Source organism: Triturus cristatus, chromosome 10, assembly GCF_964204655.1.
Source record: "Triturus cristatus chromosome 10, aTriCri1.1, whole genome shotgun sequence".
In the NCBI taxonomy this organism is placed as follows: Eukaryota; Metazoa; Chordata; class Amphibia; order Caudata; family Salamandridae; genus Triturus; species Triturus cristatus.
Window position 1 is genome coordinate 1,205,696,192 of NC_140593.1, and position 17,765 is coordinate 1,205,713,956.

The window sequence follows — 17,765 nt, forward strand, 5'->3', positions numbered from 1 at the left end:
TTTGAACCTTTTATTCCCGAGGCTGCACTGTGGAAAAGAAAAGTAAGACGACAAACTGTTTATATTGTGGATCCATTTCACAGGGGAATAAACAAAAGGTGGAAAGAGGGTGAGAACTGTTTCTTGAAGTAACGGTTTTCAGTAAGTGAGCAGGAGCCAATCATAAAGAGAGGGAATAAGAAGAAGAAAGAGGGGGGGGGGAAGGGGAAGCTGCCAGAGGCAGAGCAGAAATGGAAACTGTCCTCGTCTTCTCAGGGCAAGAAGGAAAAGACAGTTCTTTTCCTTCTCTGCCCACCCCACCCGTCCCCGAACGCCAAGCCCTATCTGTAGGCCTTGGCTATTTCTGCCGTCCTATGTTTAAAATAAAAAAGTAGGGGAACAGAATCTATTGAATAAAAAGTAGGGGCACGCCATGCGCCTGCCCACTTCGACCATTGATTTAGGTGTACATCTTAAACCTCCGATAACAGACCAGTAAAGTGAGAAGACATCATAATTAATCGGTTAAAGGATTAAGTGTGAAGGAGGAACCAACAAAGGGACTAACGTGGCCACCTTTTTTTTAACATTAAAAGTGCTGGTGGGGAAATGTTTTAGAAGAGAACATGTGGAAGTATACCAGCCTCAACTGCCCCCCCATTCTCCTGCCCACCCAACATTAAGTATGAGGCCAACTACGTTTAGACAGCACGCTTATATGAACAACCAAAGAGTAAAAAGTAAGGCTAACAATTTGTTTTTGGAAACTTTTATTTCTCATTTACTTATGGACTAAGTGCTTCCCATCAAATCACTCGCTTGACTTCTAGGTTTTCAACACAGGCTATAGAAACACTTGTCTTAAAGTTCAGCAGTTTTTAAAGATTCCATTCCATGAGTTCACACTTTCTCCCAAACTGGCCTGCAAAGAGGTGCTCACTCCTCAGTTTATCTTCTTGAAATCTGTTCCATTGCGTGCATTCCCCAACATACACAATATATAAGGAGAAGAAACAAGCTCAGTGTGAGGAAATGTTCCAGGGGGTGTGGGTGTCTGTTGCGAGCAGCAGAGAAAAGGTTCGATCAAGACACCAGCAACACCACTAAATTTACTAACCGACAAGGTAGGAAGGACAAGGTCTACTTTCATTTGTGAGAGATGCATAAATTAAAGGTGGCAGAGAGTACAGAGTAGCAAGTCACCACCATGAACAGTTTGTGGTGCCTCAATAACATGATGCAAGCACTGGTCTTCTGCTATTGATCCCCATGTGGTGCCACTGTGGGTTAGCCATTGGAAAAGATTTCCCAAGAGCTGCTTTCAGGAGGCAAAGTAATCAATTCCCACTATAAAAACTCCCAAGCTACTGCTCTATCCTGCCCACGGCACACCTTTGCTGACCTGAACTTAATTTTATTGCATGAGAAAAAAGTTTAGTTCTAAGGCAACACCAAAAACTAGAAGCCAGTGGGACTAGACCAAAAATTTTTTTAAAAAAAACCCAGTTACATCATGTATTGAGATCTTGGACTGTAGCTAGATAGCGCAAGTAAAGGACATCCGTGTTCAAGGAGGCCGAAAGAATTAGTGTCTCTCTGCTTGTAGTCTCGGCGCTCTGCAGCGCTCCCTCCTGTTCCCTTCACATCCTGCTCTCCCAGCTCCATCTGTACAAGTCATGTTGCTGTCTTCAGTCATGGAGCATGCCGTGCCAGTCTGTGTCAGTTTAGCGGATAGTGTAGCGGACATATGGCACCTCCACATCCTCGTCGTTTTCATCATTGCAACAAAGCTCAAACACAAGGGCATTAACATGTTTTCCGATCTTTTTCTTGGACACTTTAGTGACGATCTCCGTCATCCTAATTGGAGAAGGAAAAGCAAGACATTCAGGTGGTTGTTGGCAAGAATATATTCCTCTGGAATTTACAGTAAAAACGTATTAATGCGAACATGTATATTAATGTATACATGGGGAAAAGGAAAGGGTACCATGTTACAAATGACCTCCACATAGAATACTCTATATGCACTATGACACAACTGAGCCACTTTGATATTAGCTGCAAAAGTCAATCTGGCAAAGCAGGGCCTTAAATGTAAAGATTTTGATGCTGAAAGTCTTTAGTGAATATTTATTTTACACTTCTTTCCTATGCACATACAAACATAGGCAAAGAATGGATCTGCACTCTCAGTGGTAAGGTAGACACAAACATCCGGTGTAATACTATTGTACAGTAGCTGGGAAAAGGAATATGCTACTTACCAGTATGCATCTGTTCTTGGCATGTAGAGCTGCAGATCTACACACTTTTGCATAGATCGCCATCTGGTGTTGGGCCCGGATGTTTGCAGTTTGTTTTTCCTCTTGGAAAGTCTTTGGAAGTCACAAGGTCGGTGACTCCTCCTTTGGATCGTATTGCACATGGGCTTCGGCTCCATCCTCAAGATTGTTTTTCGCCAACAGGGAAAGATGGAGCGTAGTAATAACAGTGAAGAAACCCATGTGTGTTGTATCTAAATAAGATAGACTGGAACAGATACAGGTAGCCGGGGAGGCGGGTGGGCGTGTGTAGATCTGCAGCTCTACATGCCAAGAACAGATGCATACTAGTAAGTAGCACATTCCGTTCGAGGCATATGAGCTGCAGATTACACACTTTTGCATAGACTATATAGCAGTTCCCAACCTTAGCGGCGACCACCGGTATCTGTTGCAGTGGTTTGAAATAGTGTTTTAAGTACAGCCTGACCCACACTAGCTTGTTGCTTGGTTTGCTAATCTAAACAGTAGTGTTTAGTGAAAGTGTGCGGTGTGGACCATGTAGCTGCTTTGCAGATATCATCTAATGGGATGTGCCCTAGAAAAGCCATAGAAGCCCCTATCTTTCGTGTAGAATGGGCTTTAGGGGGAAAAGATAGTTTTCGTTTTGCTTTGTGGTAGCAAATCTGGATGCATTTTACAATCCACCTAGCTATCCCCGATTTTGAAATGGGGTTGCCCTTGTGTGGTGGAGAGAAAGAGACAAACAGTTGTTTGGTCTTTCTGAAAGGTTGTGTTCTTTGGATATAGTAAAGTAAGGCTCGTTTGACATCTAGCGTGTGTAGAGCCCTTTCTGCAACAGTTTGAGGTTGCGAGAAAAATACCGGTAACTCTACAGATTGGTTTAGGTGAAAAGGGGAAATGGTAAGAATTTTGGGTTGGTACGGAGAACAACCTTGTTTTGGTGCATTTGAAGAAAAGGTTCTTGTATGGCAAGTGCTTGTATCTCACTGACCCTTCTAAGGGAAGTGATGGCTACAAGAAAAGCTGTTTTCCATGTGAGAAGTTGCAGTTCGCATTTATGCAAAGGAACGAAGGGCGGTCCCATTAGCCTAGTGAGAACATTATTCAAGTTCCACACAGGTGAGGGAGGTACTCTGGGGGGAATTATTAGTTTTAGGCCTTCCATGAAGGCTTTAATGGCAGGTACTCTGAAAAGTGATAGGTGCTGCCTGTTTTGTAGGTAAGCTGCAATTGCTGCGAGGTGTAGCCGAATGGAGGTATATGCTAGATTACACCTTTGTAGGTGAAGTAAGCAGCATATGATGTGTTGTATAGACACGTCTAGAGGATTGATTATGTTGTTATGGCAATAAACAACAAATCTTTTCGACTTGGCAGTGTAGCAGGCTCTAGTGGTAGGGCGCCTAGCTTCTCTGATGACGTTCATACAGTCCGGGGGAAGGTTTAGGTATCCGAATTCTAGGATTTCAGGAGCCAGATCGCAAGGTTGAGCTGAGCTGGGTCCGGGTGCCTGATCTCTCCATGGTTCTGGGTTAGGAGGCATGGTGAGAGTTGTAGCTTTTGGTGTGGTACTACTGAGAGTTCCAGCAGCGTGGTTTACCACGGTAGTCTGGCCCATGTTGGAGCTACTAGGATCAGTGTGAGGGAATGCTGTTGTAGCTTTCGCACCACTAATGGAATTAGTGGGAGAGGTGGAAAAGCGTACGCAAATTTGTCTGACCAGTTCATCCATATCGCATTGCCTTTGGACAATGGGTGTGGGTATCTGGCGGCGAAGGTTGGGCATTTTTTGTTTTCGTGGGTGGCGAAGAGGTCTATCTGTGGATGCCCCCACATTTGAAAGAACGGGTGAAGAACATGCGGGTGAAGTTCCCACTCGTGGATCTGCTGCGTCTGTCTGCTGAGCAGATCTGCCGTGGTGTTTTGGACTCCTGGGACATGTTGGGCTAGGAGAAAGATTTTGTGTGTAATTGCCCATCTCCATATGCTCTGTGCTAGTTGAAAGATGTGGAGTGTGTGTACCGCCTTGTTTTTTAATGTAATACATGGCAGTCATGTTGTCTGTGCGAATGAGGACTGCCTTGCCTAAAATCTGTCTCTGAAAGGATTTTAGGGCTAGAAAGATTGCTAGTAACTCCAGATGGTTGATATGGAGTAACGTTTGCTGCGGCGTCCATGTGCCCTGCAGTGTGAGGTGTAATAGATGAGCTCCCCAGCCGGGGAGCGATGCGTCTGTGGTTAGTATTATTTGAGGAACCGGGTCCAGGAACGGTCGACCTTTGGAAAGGTTTGTGGTGTTCCACCACTGCAGAGAGCGATGGGTGCGACCGTCTACCAACACCAGATCTGTCAGTTGCCCCTGGGCCTGGTTCCATTGGCGCGCTAAGCACTCTTGGAGTGGACGCATCTGGAGTCTTGCGTGGGGCACTATGAAAATGCAAGAGGCCATCATCCCTATCAGTTGCATAAACACTCTTGCTGGAAGGGAGTGTTGAAGTATGAATCTTTGTCGCAAAGCCTGAATGCTTGCAATCCTGGCCGGATTGGGGTAGGCTATGGCTTTTGAGGTGTCTATGGTGGCACCGAGGTATTGCTTTATGTGGGATGGCGTTAGCTGGGACTTTTGGTGGTTCACCGTGAAGCCTAGTTGGTGAAGTAGTTGGATTGTAGTGGCAGTGTGGTGTACACATTGGTTGTAGGACGTGGCTTTTATCAGCCAGTCGTCCAAGTATGGGAAGACGTGAATGTGCTGTCTTCTGAGGTGTGTCGCCACTACCGCTAGGCACTTGGTGAATACCCTTGGTGCTGTTGTGACTCCGAATGGGAGCACCTTGAACTGGTAGTGTTGCTCGTCCACTACAAATCTGAGGTACTTTCTGTGAGCATGGTGTACCGGAATGTGGAAGTCTGAGTCTTAAGTCCAGTGTGGTGAGGAAGTCGTTCTGGGAGAGGAGCGGAAGCACCTGCTGAAGCGTTACCATGTGAAAATGGTCTGAATGTATGTATGTGTTTAGGGTCCGGAGATCTAGAATAGGTCGTAGAGTCTCGTCCCTTTTTGGTATTAGAAAATATAGGGAGTAGACCCCTACATTTTGCCGATTGGCGGGAACTTGCTCTATTGCCTGTTTTTGTAGGAGGGAGATTACCTCCTGTTTTAGTAATGTGGAATGTTCTTGTGACATTGGGCGTTTCCTGGGTGGAATATTGGGGGGGGGGGGGGGGGGAGTGGTGGGGCCAGGGTAGATGTTAATTCCAGGCAGTATCCTGACCGAATAATTTGGGTCACCCATTTGTCTGAGGTGATGGTCTCCCAGACATGAAGGAAATTTTGCAGTCTGCACCCGACCGGAGTGGGATGGTCTGGAGGAGGGAGCGGGGGGGGGGGAATGGGAGAGGGGGGAGGAGAAAGTCATTGGGAAGGCGGTGTGGCAGAGCGGGCGGTATTTGTTTTGCCTCGGCCTTTATTATTTCCCCTATAGCCGCCTCTTTGATAACCCCTTGTGAAGGTGGACTGAGTGGGGGATTTGTAGGCAGTGGACGAGCTATCTGAGGAGTAGCCTCTAGATGTACTCCGAAAGGAAGAGCGGTGAAAGGAGCGCCTAGGAGGGTGTGACTGCAGGGCTCCCATGGATTTCGCCGAATCAGTGTCCTTCATTTTTTCGAGGGCCTCATCTACCTTTGGGCCGAATAGGTGTTCTTGGTCAAAGGGATGATTTAGGATGGAGGCCTGTACCTCTGGTTTGAAACCCGATATTCTCAGCCAAGCATGGCGACGGAGGAGGACGCTAGTATTAATGGCCCTGGAGGCTGTGTCTGCTGCATCTGAGGCACAGCGTATGGAGGTGTTAAGTTATTGTCTTACCTTCTTGAATTAATTTATTGGCCCTATTTTTGTATCTTTCCGGGAGGTGGTGCATTATGGTTTCTAATTCATCCTAATGTGCCCTATCATATCTGGCCAATAGCGCTTGGGTGTTGGCGATACGCCATATATTGGCTGCCTGTGACGCAGTGCGCTTTCCTGACGCATCCAGTAGCTTTGACTCTGTCAGGTGGTGGTGCTTCGCCTGACGCCTAGGAATTTGACCTTTTTTGCGCAGTGGAAACCACTAGGGAATCTAGTGGCGCTGGCCCTTTGATATAGGCGGGATCTGTGGGGGCAGCTTTGTACTTTTTCTCTATGCGTGTGTTAATGACCCTGGCTGGGTCCTTAAAAACCTCTGGCGCATGTTTTACCACCCCCTTGAGCATAGGTAGTATGGAGGTAGACCTATGTGCGGTATCAAATGTGTCGAGGAGGGAATCCTCCTCCACTGGGTCAGTGTGTAACTCTACCCCGTGATAATGTGCCGCCCTTTGAAGTAGGTGGTGGAAACCTAATGAGTCTTCCGGTGGAGATGGCCTGGAAGGGTAAAGGTCATCTTGTGGGACGTTTGGAATATCTGGGTTATTGTAGTTGTCCCATGGGTCTGGGGATCCTATAGGGGTGGGGTCTTGGGGCACATCCCATGGATCGTGATATGGGTCCCCCTGATCATCATCGTCTGGAGACGGGGTCGGAGAGCGATGAGGTGGAGGTGGAGAAGGCGGACGGGGCAGAGGTGGAGAGGGTGGAGGAGGTGGGGAAGGTATTCTGAAAGGGGAGGTAGCAGAGTCCTTCCTCTTTGGAGGTGGAGGCAGAGCCGGTTTGTCCAAATGTCTTTTTGGAAGAGAGTGCCAAATGTCCAGTTTTTGGATCCTTGGTAAGAGTTTTTTGTAAGGGATCCGGTGTAAATAGTTCCTGTGACAATGTTTGGTCTGTTGGCGCCGAAGTCTTCGGGGCGATGACTTTTTAGGCTTGTCCATGCCAGTTTGCTTAGCACTGGGCTTGGGAACCTCCGATTTCTTGGTCGGTGCCGAGGTGGGCTTCGGCGTGGAAGTGTTGGTGCCGAGGGCCTTATGGGGTTTGGTCGGTACGGAAGATGGCGTCGGTACGGAAGCGCTGGGTTTCGACACAGAGGACTTCGGTGCGGAGCTCGGTGTCGAGGTAGAGGCCGGTTTCTTTTTCGGTGCCGAAGTGTGTTTCTCGGCACCGCTGGAAGGCTGGCTCGAGCCCGAGCCGCCGGAAGGCTTATTTGGCTTATTCACCAGGCCCGAAGGTGGTGTGTGTGAAGCAGTGTCTCTGGTCTTGCCTAGGCATGGAGGTGAAGGCGTGACCGAAGCCTTTTTGGGTGTCGGCGCGGGTGGGGGTTATATTACTCACGAACCTCTGCGCCGGAGTGATGTCCTCCATATCTGAGTCGTCGGCTTCGAAAGCACTGACGAGGTCCTCTTCGGTGCGCTGCTGTCCCGGATCTTCGATGTCGTCTCCAAAGATGTTGACTGGAACGGAGGTCGAGGAGTGTGCCATGTTTCGTCTGGCTCTTCGGTCCCGAATATTCTTTTTCGATCTGAAAGACTTACAGGCCGGACAGTCTCGTGCCTCGTGTTCAGGGGAGAGGCAGAGGTCGCACACCTCATGAAGATCGGTGTGGGGGAATTTGGACCCACATCGAGGGCACTTCTTGAATGGAGTTCTTTCCATCAGCCGGGACCGGAGCTTGGGTAGGCCCGAAGGCCGCCGTCGACAACTGGATCCGAAGATTTGTCAATGAGAAGGTGATTGAGGAGATCGCGATCGAAACAATACCGCGATGTGAGGATTCTGCTTCGATCGTCGTACTGGAAATGTTCGGAACCGGAGCGTGAAGATTACATCCGAGCCCGATGGCGGGAAAAAACAATTGAGGATGGAGCCGAAGCCCATGCGCAATACGATCCAAAGGAGGAGTCACCGACCTCGTGACTTCCAAAGACTTTCCAAGAGGAAAAACAAACTGCAAACATCCGGGCCCAACACCAGATGACGATCTATACAAAAGTGTGTAATCTGCAGCTCATATGCCTCGAACACTCATTTTTCTTATAAGACCCATTCGTGTAGAGTCAATTAGACAGTAGTAATGGTGGGGCCAACAGGAAAAGTTACCCAAATTAGGTAACTCTGTCCAATCAGTGTTCAGAGAGAAGGAAAATGTTACCCCGTAAGCATTGTTTCGTAGCAATTAGTGGCGTAGATTCACATGACTTGCATACTCCTGCAACAGTGTTGGACTCTGACATTACAACTTTCTTGTAAGAAGCTTTGAGTCACAGGAATCTGCAGGACTCCATACTTGGTCCACTATGCGCATGGGCACAGTCTTAATCCTAGATCGTTTTTGTATTGTTAAGCGAGTAAAATATAGGTGCTGAGAACAGAGTATGTGCTCCGCACTTTGTTACTTTATAAAAGGTATTTAATCAAAATGTGCTATTACTGCCAGTTTCCCGAGAGGAGGGCTGGTGCATGTGAATCCACACCACCACAAGCCACAAACCGATGCGTACTTGGTACCCTTTTCTGCTTGTACATGTGTGGCTGTAAATATAAATGCTTTGAATTGACTGTAAAGCAGTTTGTTTCTTGCAGTGGCTAGTGAGCAAATGATGCAGATGTTTGAAACCATTTTTAATAGTCTGGCCAACCATAGCTTGTTGATAAGCCAACATGTCCACACAGTATAGCTGTGAACACGTGTGACGGTAACCAAGAAAACAAGTTACTTACCTGTAACTTTGGTTCCCCAGTATTGGTAACTTTCATAGATTCTCATGCTTTGTATCATTCCCCGTCGTCAGAATGGGAGCCTCGGTAAATAAAAAAATATATCATATCCATAGAAACGAAAGAGAAAAAAGGCTTAGGCCTCATCTCATTTTGTAGTATATCACCCTCTTTGTGTAACAGAGCCAAACTTTTGCCAGGACCAATCAGCACAGCCTCCCCCTTTGGAACCTTCCTGAGAGAGCTCAGAACCTCAGATTTTCGTAGCCGTTGTGCAAACAGCCACTACCTCAGTAAAACCGGCAGAGCTTTCCCAGGGGAGGTGGGTGGGCGCATGAGAATCTATGAAAGTTACCAATACTGGGGAACCAAAGTTACAGGTAAGTAACTTGTTTTCTTACCCCAGTATTGGAACTTTCATAGATTCTCATGCTTTGTATCAGAATAGCTAGCAGTAAATCACAAAAGCACATTTTGGTAGACACTTGGCCTTACATAACCATCTCAGTTTACAGTTACAACTAGTACATGGTAACCAAGAGAAAACAACATTACTGAACCAAATGTGCTTACCAGGATGGAGGGATTGTAGGGAAAGCTCACCTCTCAATGAAAAAGATTCCTGAGGACTGCTTGACCAACAGCAGCGTCATCTCGTCCCACCGACTCCAGGCAGTAGTGTTTCGTGAAGGTGTGTACACTGCTCCACGTTGCTGCCCTGCAAATGTCCTTGATAGCAACTCCAGCAAAAAGAGCCACTGAAGATGCCATCGCTCTTGTAGAATGAGCACGGGCCCTTCTGTCCAAAGGTTTGCCCGCAGCCTGATGACAGAATTGAATTGCACTGGAGATCCAACGGGAAATGCCACTCTTAGCGAGAGGCAACCCCTTCCGTGGTGCACTGTAGGCAATAAATAGCTGTGTAGACTTCCTGAAAGATCGTGTGCGCTCGAGATAGAATTTCAGACATCTCTGGACATCCAAAGAATGCAATGTTCGTTCCGCCTGGGTTGAAGGACGTGGAAAAAAGGAATTCAAAATCAAGGGTTCATTCAGATGAAAATCCGAAGGCACCTTCGGGATTAATTTTGGGTTGGTCCTCAAAATTAGCACATCCTTTTTGAACTGCAGATAAGGCTCCACTATGGACAGAGCCTGGAGTTCACTAACCCTCCTAGCCGAAGTCAATGATAAGAGGAGGGCTAGCTTCCAAGATAGGAACTTCAAGTCCGCCCTGTGAATCGGCTCAAAGGGAGCTTTCATGATCTGAGCCAGTACTAGGTTGAGCTGCCAGATCGGTGGAGGTGCTCGGACCAAAGGACACATCTGAAACAACCCTTTAAGGAACTGTTTTACAATCCTTGCGGACCATAGAGATGGCCCCGATGTCTTCCGTCGAAAACGGGATATGGCAGCCAGATGTACCTTGACAGAAGAATGCGCCAAACCTGATTTAGCCAGTGACAGGATGCAAGGCAAAACCTGATGTGGCAGGGATTTATAAGGATGGAGTTTATTCCTCTGGCACCACAGACAAAATCTCTTCCATTTTGCCCTGTATGTCTTATTAGTGCTTGGCGCCCGCGCCTGAGACAAAACATCCCTGCACTCCCTGGAGAGATTCAGATGACGGAATTCTCTGTATTCAGGAGCCACGCTGTCAAGTGTAGTGACTTCGGATCCGGATGGAGCACCTGTCCCTGATCCCGCGACAACAGAGGTGGAATCAGCGGCAAGCGAATTGGGTGATCCTGGGAGAGAAGCAGGAGTTCCGTGAACCAGAACTGCCGGGCCCACGCTGGAGCAATGAGAATCATCTTGCACGGTTCCGCCCTGACCTTCCTGAGAACTCGAGGAATGGGAGGAAAAGCGTAGCAAAATGCTCTGAACCAAGCAATCGAAAGGGCATTCCCCAGCGATCCTCGATGGGGAACCTTGCTTGCGTAAAACCGACATTTGGCGTTCTCCGGGGACGCAAAGAGGTCTATGGTCGGAGTACCCCATCTCTCGAACACTCCCTCCAGCGTGGCTTGGTCTAATTCCCACTCGTGAGTCACTTCTGTCTGACGACTCAGAGCATCTGCCGTCTCAGAGCATCTGCCGTGATGTTGAGGCACCCTGCTAGGTGCTCGGCTTGTTGGGTGATCTTGTGAGAAATCGCAAAATCCCAGATCGTCTGAGCTTCCTTGGACAGAGTCCTCGATCTTGTTCCCCCTTGCTTGTTGATATAGTGCATGGCCGTCGTGTTGTCTGTCCGGACCAGCACTGCACGATTCTGAAGTCTGGGAAGGAACGCCAGCAAGGCTAAGCGAATAGCCATCAGCTCCAAGAGGTTGATGTGGTGTAGGCTCTGCGCTGGACTCCAGTGACCGCTGATTTGAAGCTCCTGGAGTACCGCTCCCCAGCCTTCTAAGGAGGCATCTGTGGTTACCACCATAGGAGAAGGAGGGGTCCAGAATGTTAATCCTACTGCGATGTTCTGCTTTACCAGCCACCACTCGCAGGCCTTGCGTATAGCTGGTGTTACCCACACCTTGTCGTTGAACGACCCTTCTGCCTGGCGCCATTGTTTGTCTAACTCCTCCTGCAGAGGACGCATATGAAGCCTGCAATGCAGTATTAATGGTATGCAGGATGATATCGATCCGAGTAAGGACTTGTACCGGCGAACCGACACATTTTTCCTCTGCAGCACTTGACGAGCGGAGGTGATCAGCTTGCGTTGACGCTCCTCCGACGGACGAGCGGTGCATAGTGTCGTGTCCAGAATAGCTCCAAGGAACCTTTGGGACCTGGAAGGTATCAGCACCGACTTGGATCTGTTGAGCTGAAGACCCAAGTGGGCGAACAATTGAATGCAAGTTGACACGGCTTGAGAAGTTGCCTTGAGCGATGGAGCCTTGACGAGCCAGTCGTCCAAGTATGGGAACACTTCTAAGGATTGCTTTCTGAGAAAAGCAGCGACTGGTGCCAGCATCTTCGTGAATATCCGAGGTGCAGACCGAAGGCCAAACGGAAGCACCTTGAACTGGAAATGGCTCTTGCCTACTGTGAAGCGTAGATATTGCCTGTGAGCTGGGTGGATTGGAACGTGGAAGTACGCATCCTCTAAATCCAGGGACGCCAAAAAATCGCCCAGATTCAGTAGACGGAGAATATCCTGGAGAGTGACCATCCTGAAGGAGAGCTTGATGAGATAGGTGTTGAGCTCCCTTAGGTCTAGTATAGGACGCCACGTATCTTCCGTCTTCCGAACCAGGAAGAACCTGGAATAGAAACCCTTGCCCCTCTGCGAAAGAGGTACTGGTTCTATCACCCCTTTGATGAATAGTTGGTGGGCTTCGAGATGTAACAGTCGGAGATGTTTTGAGGGACGGGCGTCCGGAGCTCTCGTTGGAGGAAGATCTTGGAATTCCAACGTATGGCCACTCTGAACAATATTCAAAACCCACCGGTCCGATGTTATAAGGACCCAGCTGCCCAGACAATAGGAGATTCTGCCCCCAACCGGTGTCCTTGGTAGGGGAGGAACAGTAGCCAGAGCCAGGAGGCCGCTATTGCCTCTTGGCATTGTCTCGTCCCTGACGATTCGGACGTCCTCTCTGGGACTGACGAGAGAAAGACGCCGATTGACCTTGGCGTTGGTTTGAGTACTGATTCTTATATGACTGTCCTGACTGTGTGGAATACTGACGTTGGTTTCCTCTATAAGTAGAGAACCCTCGTCCACGTGCTCCTCTGAATGGAACCTTGCGAGAATTTAAGGATCCTAAGGACTTTGCTGTGTCCGTGTCCTTCTTTATGCTTTGCAGGGCCTCATCGACATGCTTACCAAAAAGCATTTCTCCGTCAAAGGGAAGGTCCAGGATCTTATTTTGGACCTCCTGACGGAACCAGGTTGCTTTTAACCAGCCTTGACGGCGCAAGACCGCTGACCCTGCCAAAGCCCTGAAAGCAGTAGAGGCTATGTCCATAGCACAGTCAATGACTTCAGAAGAACATCTCTCTCCTTCCATGAGAACCTGCCTGGCCTCCTCCTGACTCGAATCTGGCAGTAGATCCATAAACGGCTCCATGTCGCACCACATCTGGCGGTCGTATCTGCCTAGAATGGCTAATGAATTTGCCGCTCGAACCAACAAGCTGGCCATGGTGGAAAATCTCTTCCCTACATTGTCCAGCCGCCTGCCCTCCTTATCCGGAGGCGTAGTCAAAGGTGTTGACGGATTCTTGGACTTGCTTTGTGCGGCCTGGGATATTACAGAGTCAGGCTTTGGTTGTCCTAGAAGACATGCAGGACTGCCCTCAGGGGCTTTGCATTTCTTCTCCAGCCGGGGAAGAACCGGGATGACCGTAGCTGGGTTCTGCATGGTCTTAATTCCCTCATCCCAGACATGCTCAATGATGGGAATTGATCTGACCGACTTTTTATACTGCGCCTTAAAAGTCATACAGAAAACAGTCCTGCTGTTCCACTGTAAGAGGTAGACCAAACCTCTTGGATGCACGCTCCATAAGATTATGGAACCCCCCCAATATCTGCCGGAGGCGACACGTTCGTCTCCCGGCCTGCAGCATCCGGATCTTGCATTCCAGTGTCATCAGGATCCACATCCGGATCCCCTGGATCAGTTAGTGGGACCACGTGCCCCTCATCGTCGTCATCCGTATCCACATCTTGTGTATCCTCATTGGCAGGTTCCGAATACGAAGTCTGAGGAACCACTACTGGTACCACCATTGGTGAGGTACGGGGTATGTCTTTAGGAAGAGGTGGCAAGTCCACTGCCGGCCCTCGCGGAACCACCGAGGTAGATGGGTGCACTGGTGGAACGTCAGGGTGTGATGGAAAACTAGCCCTGTAGTCCTGCAACATCATCTGCAAGTCCGTAACCAGAGCAACTGGTAAAGCTATCATGTCCTGCCTCAAAGTGCGAGGATGTACTTCCTGTTGAACATATTGTTGCTCCTCCTGCTCCTCTTGACCATAATACTCTTCAGTATCAGTCTCTTGCTGCTTTACATGCAGATCTGAAGGACTATAGGCATCCCCATACTGCTCACCCTCATCCTCGTCCTCCGACTCATCGAGAAGCATGGATGGTGGTAAAGGCGTAACCCGCCTAGGTGAAGTCATGTCCGGTGTAATTTTCAACCTCTGTATTGAAAATCCTGAATTTTCTGCCGTCGACGGTCCCGTCGACGGAGTCGTCTTCGAAGGAATCCCAAGCGACGACGAAATAGACGATGAAATAGTCGACGGCACGGTAGTCTTCGTCGGAGTGTGAATCGTCGTCGACGATGCCTGAATCGTCGTCGACGGTGGAATCGTCGACGGAGCCTTCTTCATCGTCGACGGCAAGCTCGTCGACGGAGCTTTCTTCATCGTCGACGGGACAACCGTCGATGGTCTCGTCGACGAACTAGTCGTCATCAGCATCGACGACGACGTCGCCGTCGTGGTCATCGTGGTCTTCGTCGTCGACACCGCCGTCGAAGACGAGAATGAAGCTGTCGTAGACGATGAAGCAGACATCGTCGACGGTCCCGTCGACGACACCAAGGAAACAGTCTTTACTATGAAAATCGTCGTCGACGTACCTGCTTTAGTCAGCGTCGACGGACGCTGTGTCTTCACCGGAGCCATCTGTGGAGTTCCTGCAGAGTGTTTTTTCGCAGGCTTTTCCTTCTGGGACGGAGGAGAAGATATGGAAACCTCCTTTTTGTCCCTAGAGGCTGTGTCCACACCAGCAGCCTGTCCCTGCCTCTCCTTTTCACTTCCGTGAGGAGATTTCATGGGACCAGCCTCCTCAGACCTTTCAGAGATCCCGTGAGGGGCTTTGACAGGGGGTTCCGCAGAAATGGAGGGAGATGACCTACCCCTCTTCTTTGATCTCCTGGAGGAGGTGCCAGAAATCGAATCCTCCTCATCTGAAGAGAGAACCTCCTTCCTGGTTTTCAGCTTTTGCAGCCATGTCAGCAACCGACCTTCTCTGTCCCGCAAAGTCTTGGTAGATAAGGTCCGACAAATCTTGCAGTCTGTGGCCTTGTGTTCCGGGTATAAGCAGTAAATACAACTCTCATGCTTATCCTCAATGAAAAGTCTCTTCTTTCCACAAGAAGCACAGGGTCTGAATAAGGCTTTCTTTTCCTTTTCTGACATAATGTCACTATAGATGGTAAAAAGTAGATTTCTAACAGAAAATTTGTGAAAAACTGAGCAGAGCTCAGTGGAGACTCCCTAGCACAACGTGCGGTAGAAAAATCTGAGGTTCTGAGCTCTCTCAGGAAGGTTGCAAAGGGTGAGGCTGTGCTGATTGGTCCTGGCAAAAGTTTGGGCTCTTTTACACAAAGAGGGTGATATACTACAAAATGAGATGAGGCCTAAGCCTTTTTTCTCTTTTGTTTCTATGGATATGATATATTTTTTTATTTACCGAGGCTCCCATTCCGACGACTGGGAATGATACAAAGCATGAGAATCTATGAAAGTTCCAATACTGGGGTAAGTAGCAGATTTACAAATCAGGTAATAGAATATCAACCAAGAAAGCCATGGTAACTTTACATGTAGGGGGTACTCGTAGATCTGAGAGTACACATTTAGCCTTTGCATAGCAAGATTGGATGTATCTACCTTGCAATACCTGCTTTTGTAATAGGCCGACTTGTTTTTTTGCAAAGACAAAGTTGAATCATCTTTTAAATGATTTAGTCTCATCAACATAGTACACATGTGGCAGTTTAACATCTAAAGTGTGCAATGCTCTTTTCACTGCATAGTCAGGTTATGGAAAGAATATGGGCCGCTCAATTGTCTGATTAGTGTGAAACGGTGACTCTACCTTAAGTAGGAACATTAGGTTAGTTCCAAGTACCACTAGGTACAGTATGGATACTCTGGACATTTGCCCAGGGGCCACAAACCACGGTCTACGGTGTGACAGAGGGCTGCACTGGTGGCAGTAGAGGGTCTGGGTGGGTCAGGGATTGCGTAAAGAGGTGTAAAAAAACATGTTAAATAAATGGGCAAGCGGGTTAATAAATGCTTGCCCATTTAACATTTCTGCATATTAGTGATCAGTAAATAAACAGCAGCACAAGCTGTTTACCAGGGGGCCTGCATGTAAAGGCCAAAAGGGCCGCAAGCGACCCCCGGGCCGAACTTTGAGTATCACTGAAGTACAGGGTCACTGTGAACTTGTATAATTAACAGCTCTAGAATAGTAAGTGCTTAAAAATCTGATGCGCCTGAGCGAAGTCATCACCAGAAGATAGGCCACTTTCCATCAAATAAACTGCAAGTCAAATTGAGTGAAGAGGTTCAAAAGGGGGCACCGTAAGCCTTGAGAAACAGAGGGTCCAGTTGGTGTTCTTGGAGCCATCAGTCTCTTGAGACCCTCCAGGAATGCTTTCAGCACAGCAATTTTGAGAAGAAAAAAAACAAGATGAGGACCTTGTTCTGTACATATACGGCTACAGCAGCTAAATGAAGGCACATAGATACCTTCTAAGTTAGGGTTCAAGATAACACATCTTATCTTTTACTCCCCAACAGCTTGGAGACGTAGAAGGATTATGTTAGTTACCCTGTAAGCATCTAGTTGAAGAAGTTACCTTTGGTAACACATTACCTGGTAGTGACTATCTAGCTGCAGATTCCTTACCTTTGAATTTCCCAGGCATCAGGCTGGATCCGGAAACTTTTGCTGAGCTACACCCCTTGCGCAGGCTGTCTGGCTGCTCTATTCGGCTCTGCGTGACGTTGTCAGCATCGTTATCATAGGTTATGACAACGCAGTACCTATATAGGCGCCACCCAGACGTCAGTGCTTTTGGTTTTTTCCACGCCCGAAGCCCAGAGCCACGAAGTAACTGACGTAGTCATGTGCAAAACTAGGGCCCTGAACAGGGGAGTACCCCTAGCCCTACCACATTAGTCCTCAAAGCGGGGAGGCCTGGGTGGTGCTGTAAGGAATCTGCAGCTAGATAGTAACTTGTTCATCTGATCGAGACTTCCAGCTGCAGATTCCTTACCTTTGAATTAGATACCCAAGCCATACCAACCCGGCGGTGGGTTGCGGACCAATACCTTAAACTAGGAAGTTCTGCAGTACTAAACGGGCAAAATGCCCGTCTCTGTGAACTTGATAGTCAACACCGTAATATTTGGCAAACGTGTGCAATGATGCCCACATTGCTGCCTGACAGATGCCTAGAACTGAGACACCCCGAGCCAAGGCTGTAGTCACAGCATTTCCCCTGGTGGAATGGGCCCTTAATCCCTCAGGGGGCAGCTTCTTCGCCAAGGCATAGCAGATCTAAATGCTATGAACGACCCAGCGAGAGATGGTCCTTTTCTGCACTCCCCTAGCTCTGGTAGAATGAGCACGGAACCCCACTCGAGGTTCCTTCTTCGCCAAAGCGAAGCAGATTTTTATACACAAGACAACCCATCTAGAGATGGTACGCTGTTGAACGGCCCGACCTTTCTTGGCACCCAAAGCCAATGAAGAGGTAATCGCCCACCCGGAAATCTTTCATGCAATCAAGGTAGAAAAATAGCACACGTTTGGGTCCAGACAGTGGAGTGTCTCCACCTCCTTGGAAGGGTGCGGAGGTAGGAAAATGGTGGGCAAAGTAATGATTTGGCCAATGTGAAAGGGCGTTATCACTTTAGGAAGGAACGAAGGCCTTGTCCTAAGCACCACTTTGTCCGGATGCACAGAGAAGGGGGCTTAGAAGAAAAAGCTTGGAGCTCATTCACTCTGCGAGCAGAGGTGATGGCAACAAAGAAAGCTGTCTTCAGAGTGAGAAGCCTGAGAGGACAGTTGTGAAGTGGCTCAAAGGGAGCGTACATAAGGTAGGTTAAG

The 17,765-nt window shown here is 48.4% G+C and overlaps 1 protein-coding gene across 4 annotated transcripts in view; it reads right to left on the bottom strand.

The window, feature by feature from the left end:
- Positions 1 to 732: 732 nt before the first annotated feature.
- Positions 733 to 17,765, bottom strand: part of UBA1 (ubiquitin like modifier activating enzyme 1) — a 363,931-nt gene continuing 346,898 nt past the window's right edge. For all 4 annotated transcript variants that reach the window (XM_085629693.1, XM_085629692.1, XM_085629695.1 and 1 more), the window contains exon 26: positions 733 to 1,839. In XM_085629693.1, coding sequence (XP_085485819.1) covers positions 1,704 to 1,839 — 136 coding nt within the window. In that variant the 3' untranslated portion in view covers positions 733 to 1,703. The remainder of the gene's footprint in view (positions 1,840 to 17,765) is intronic.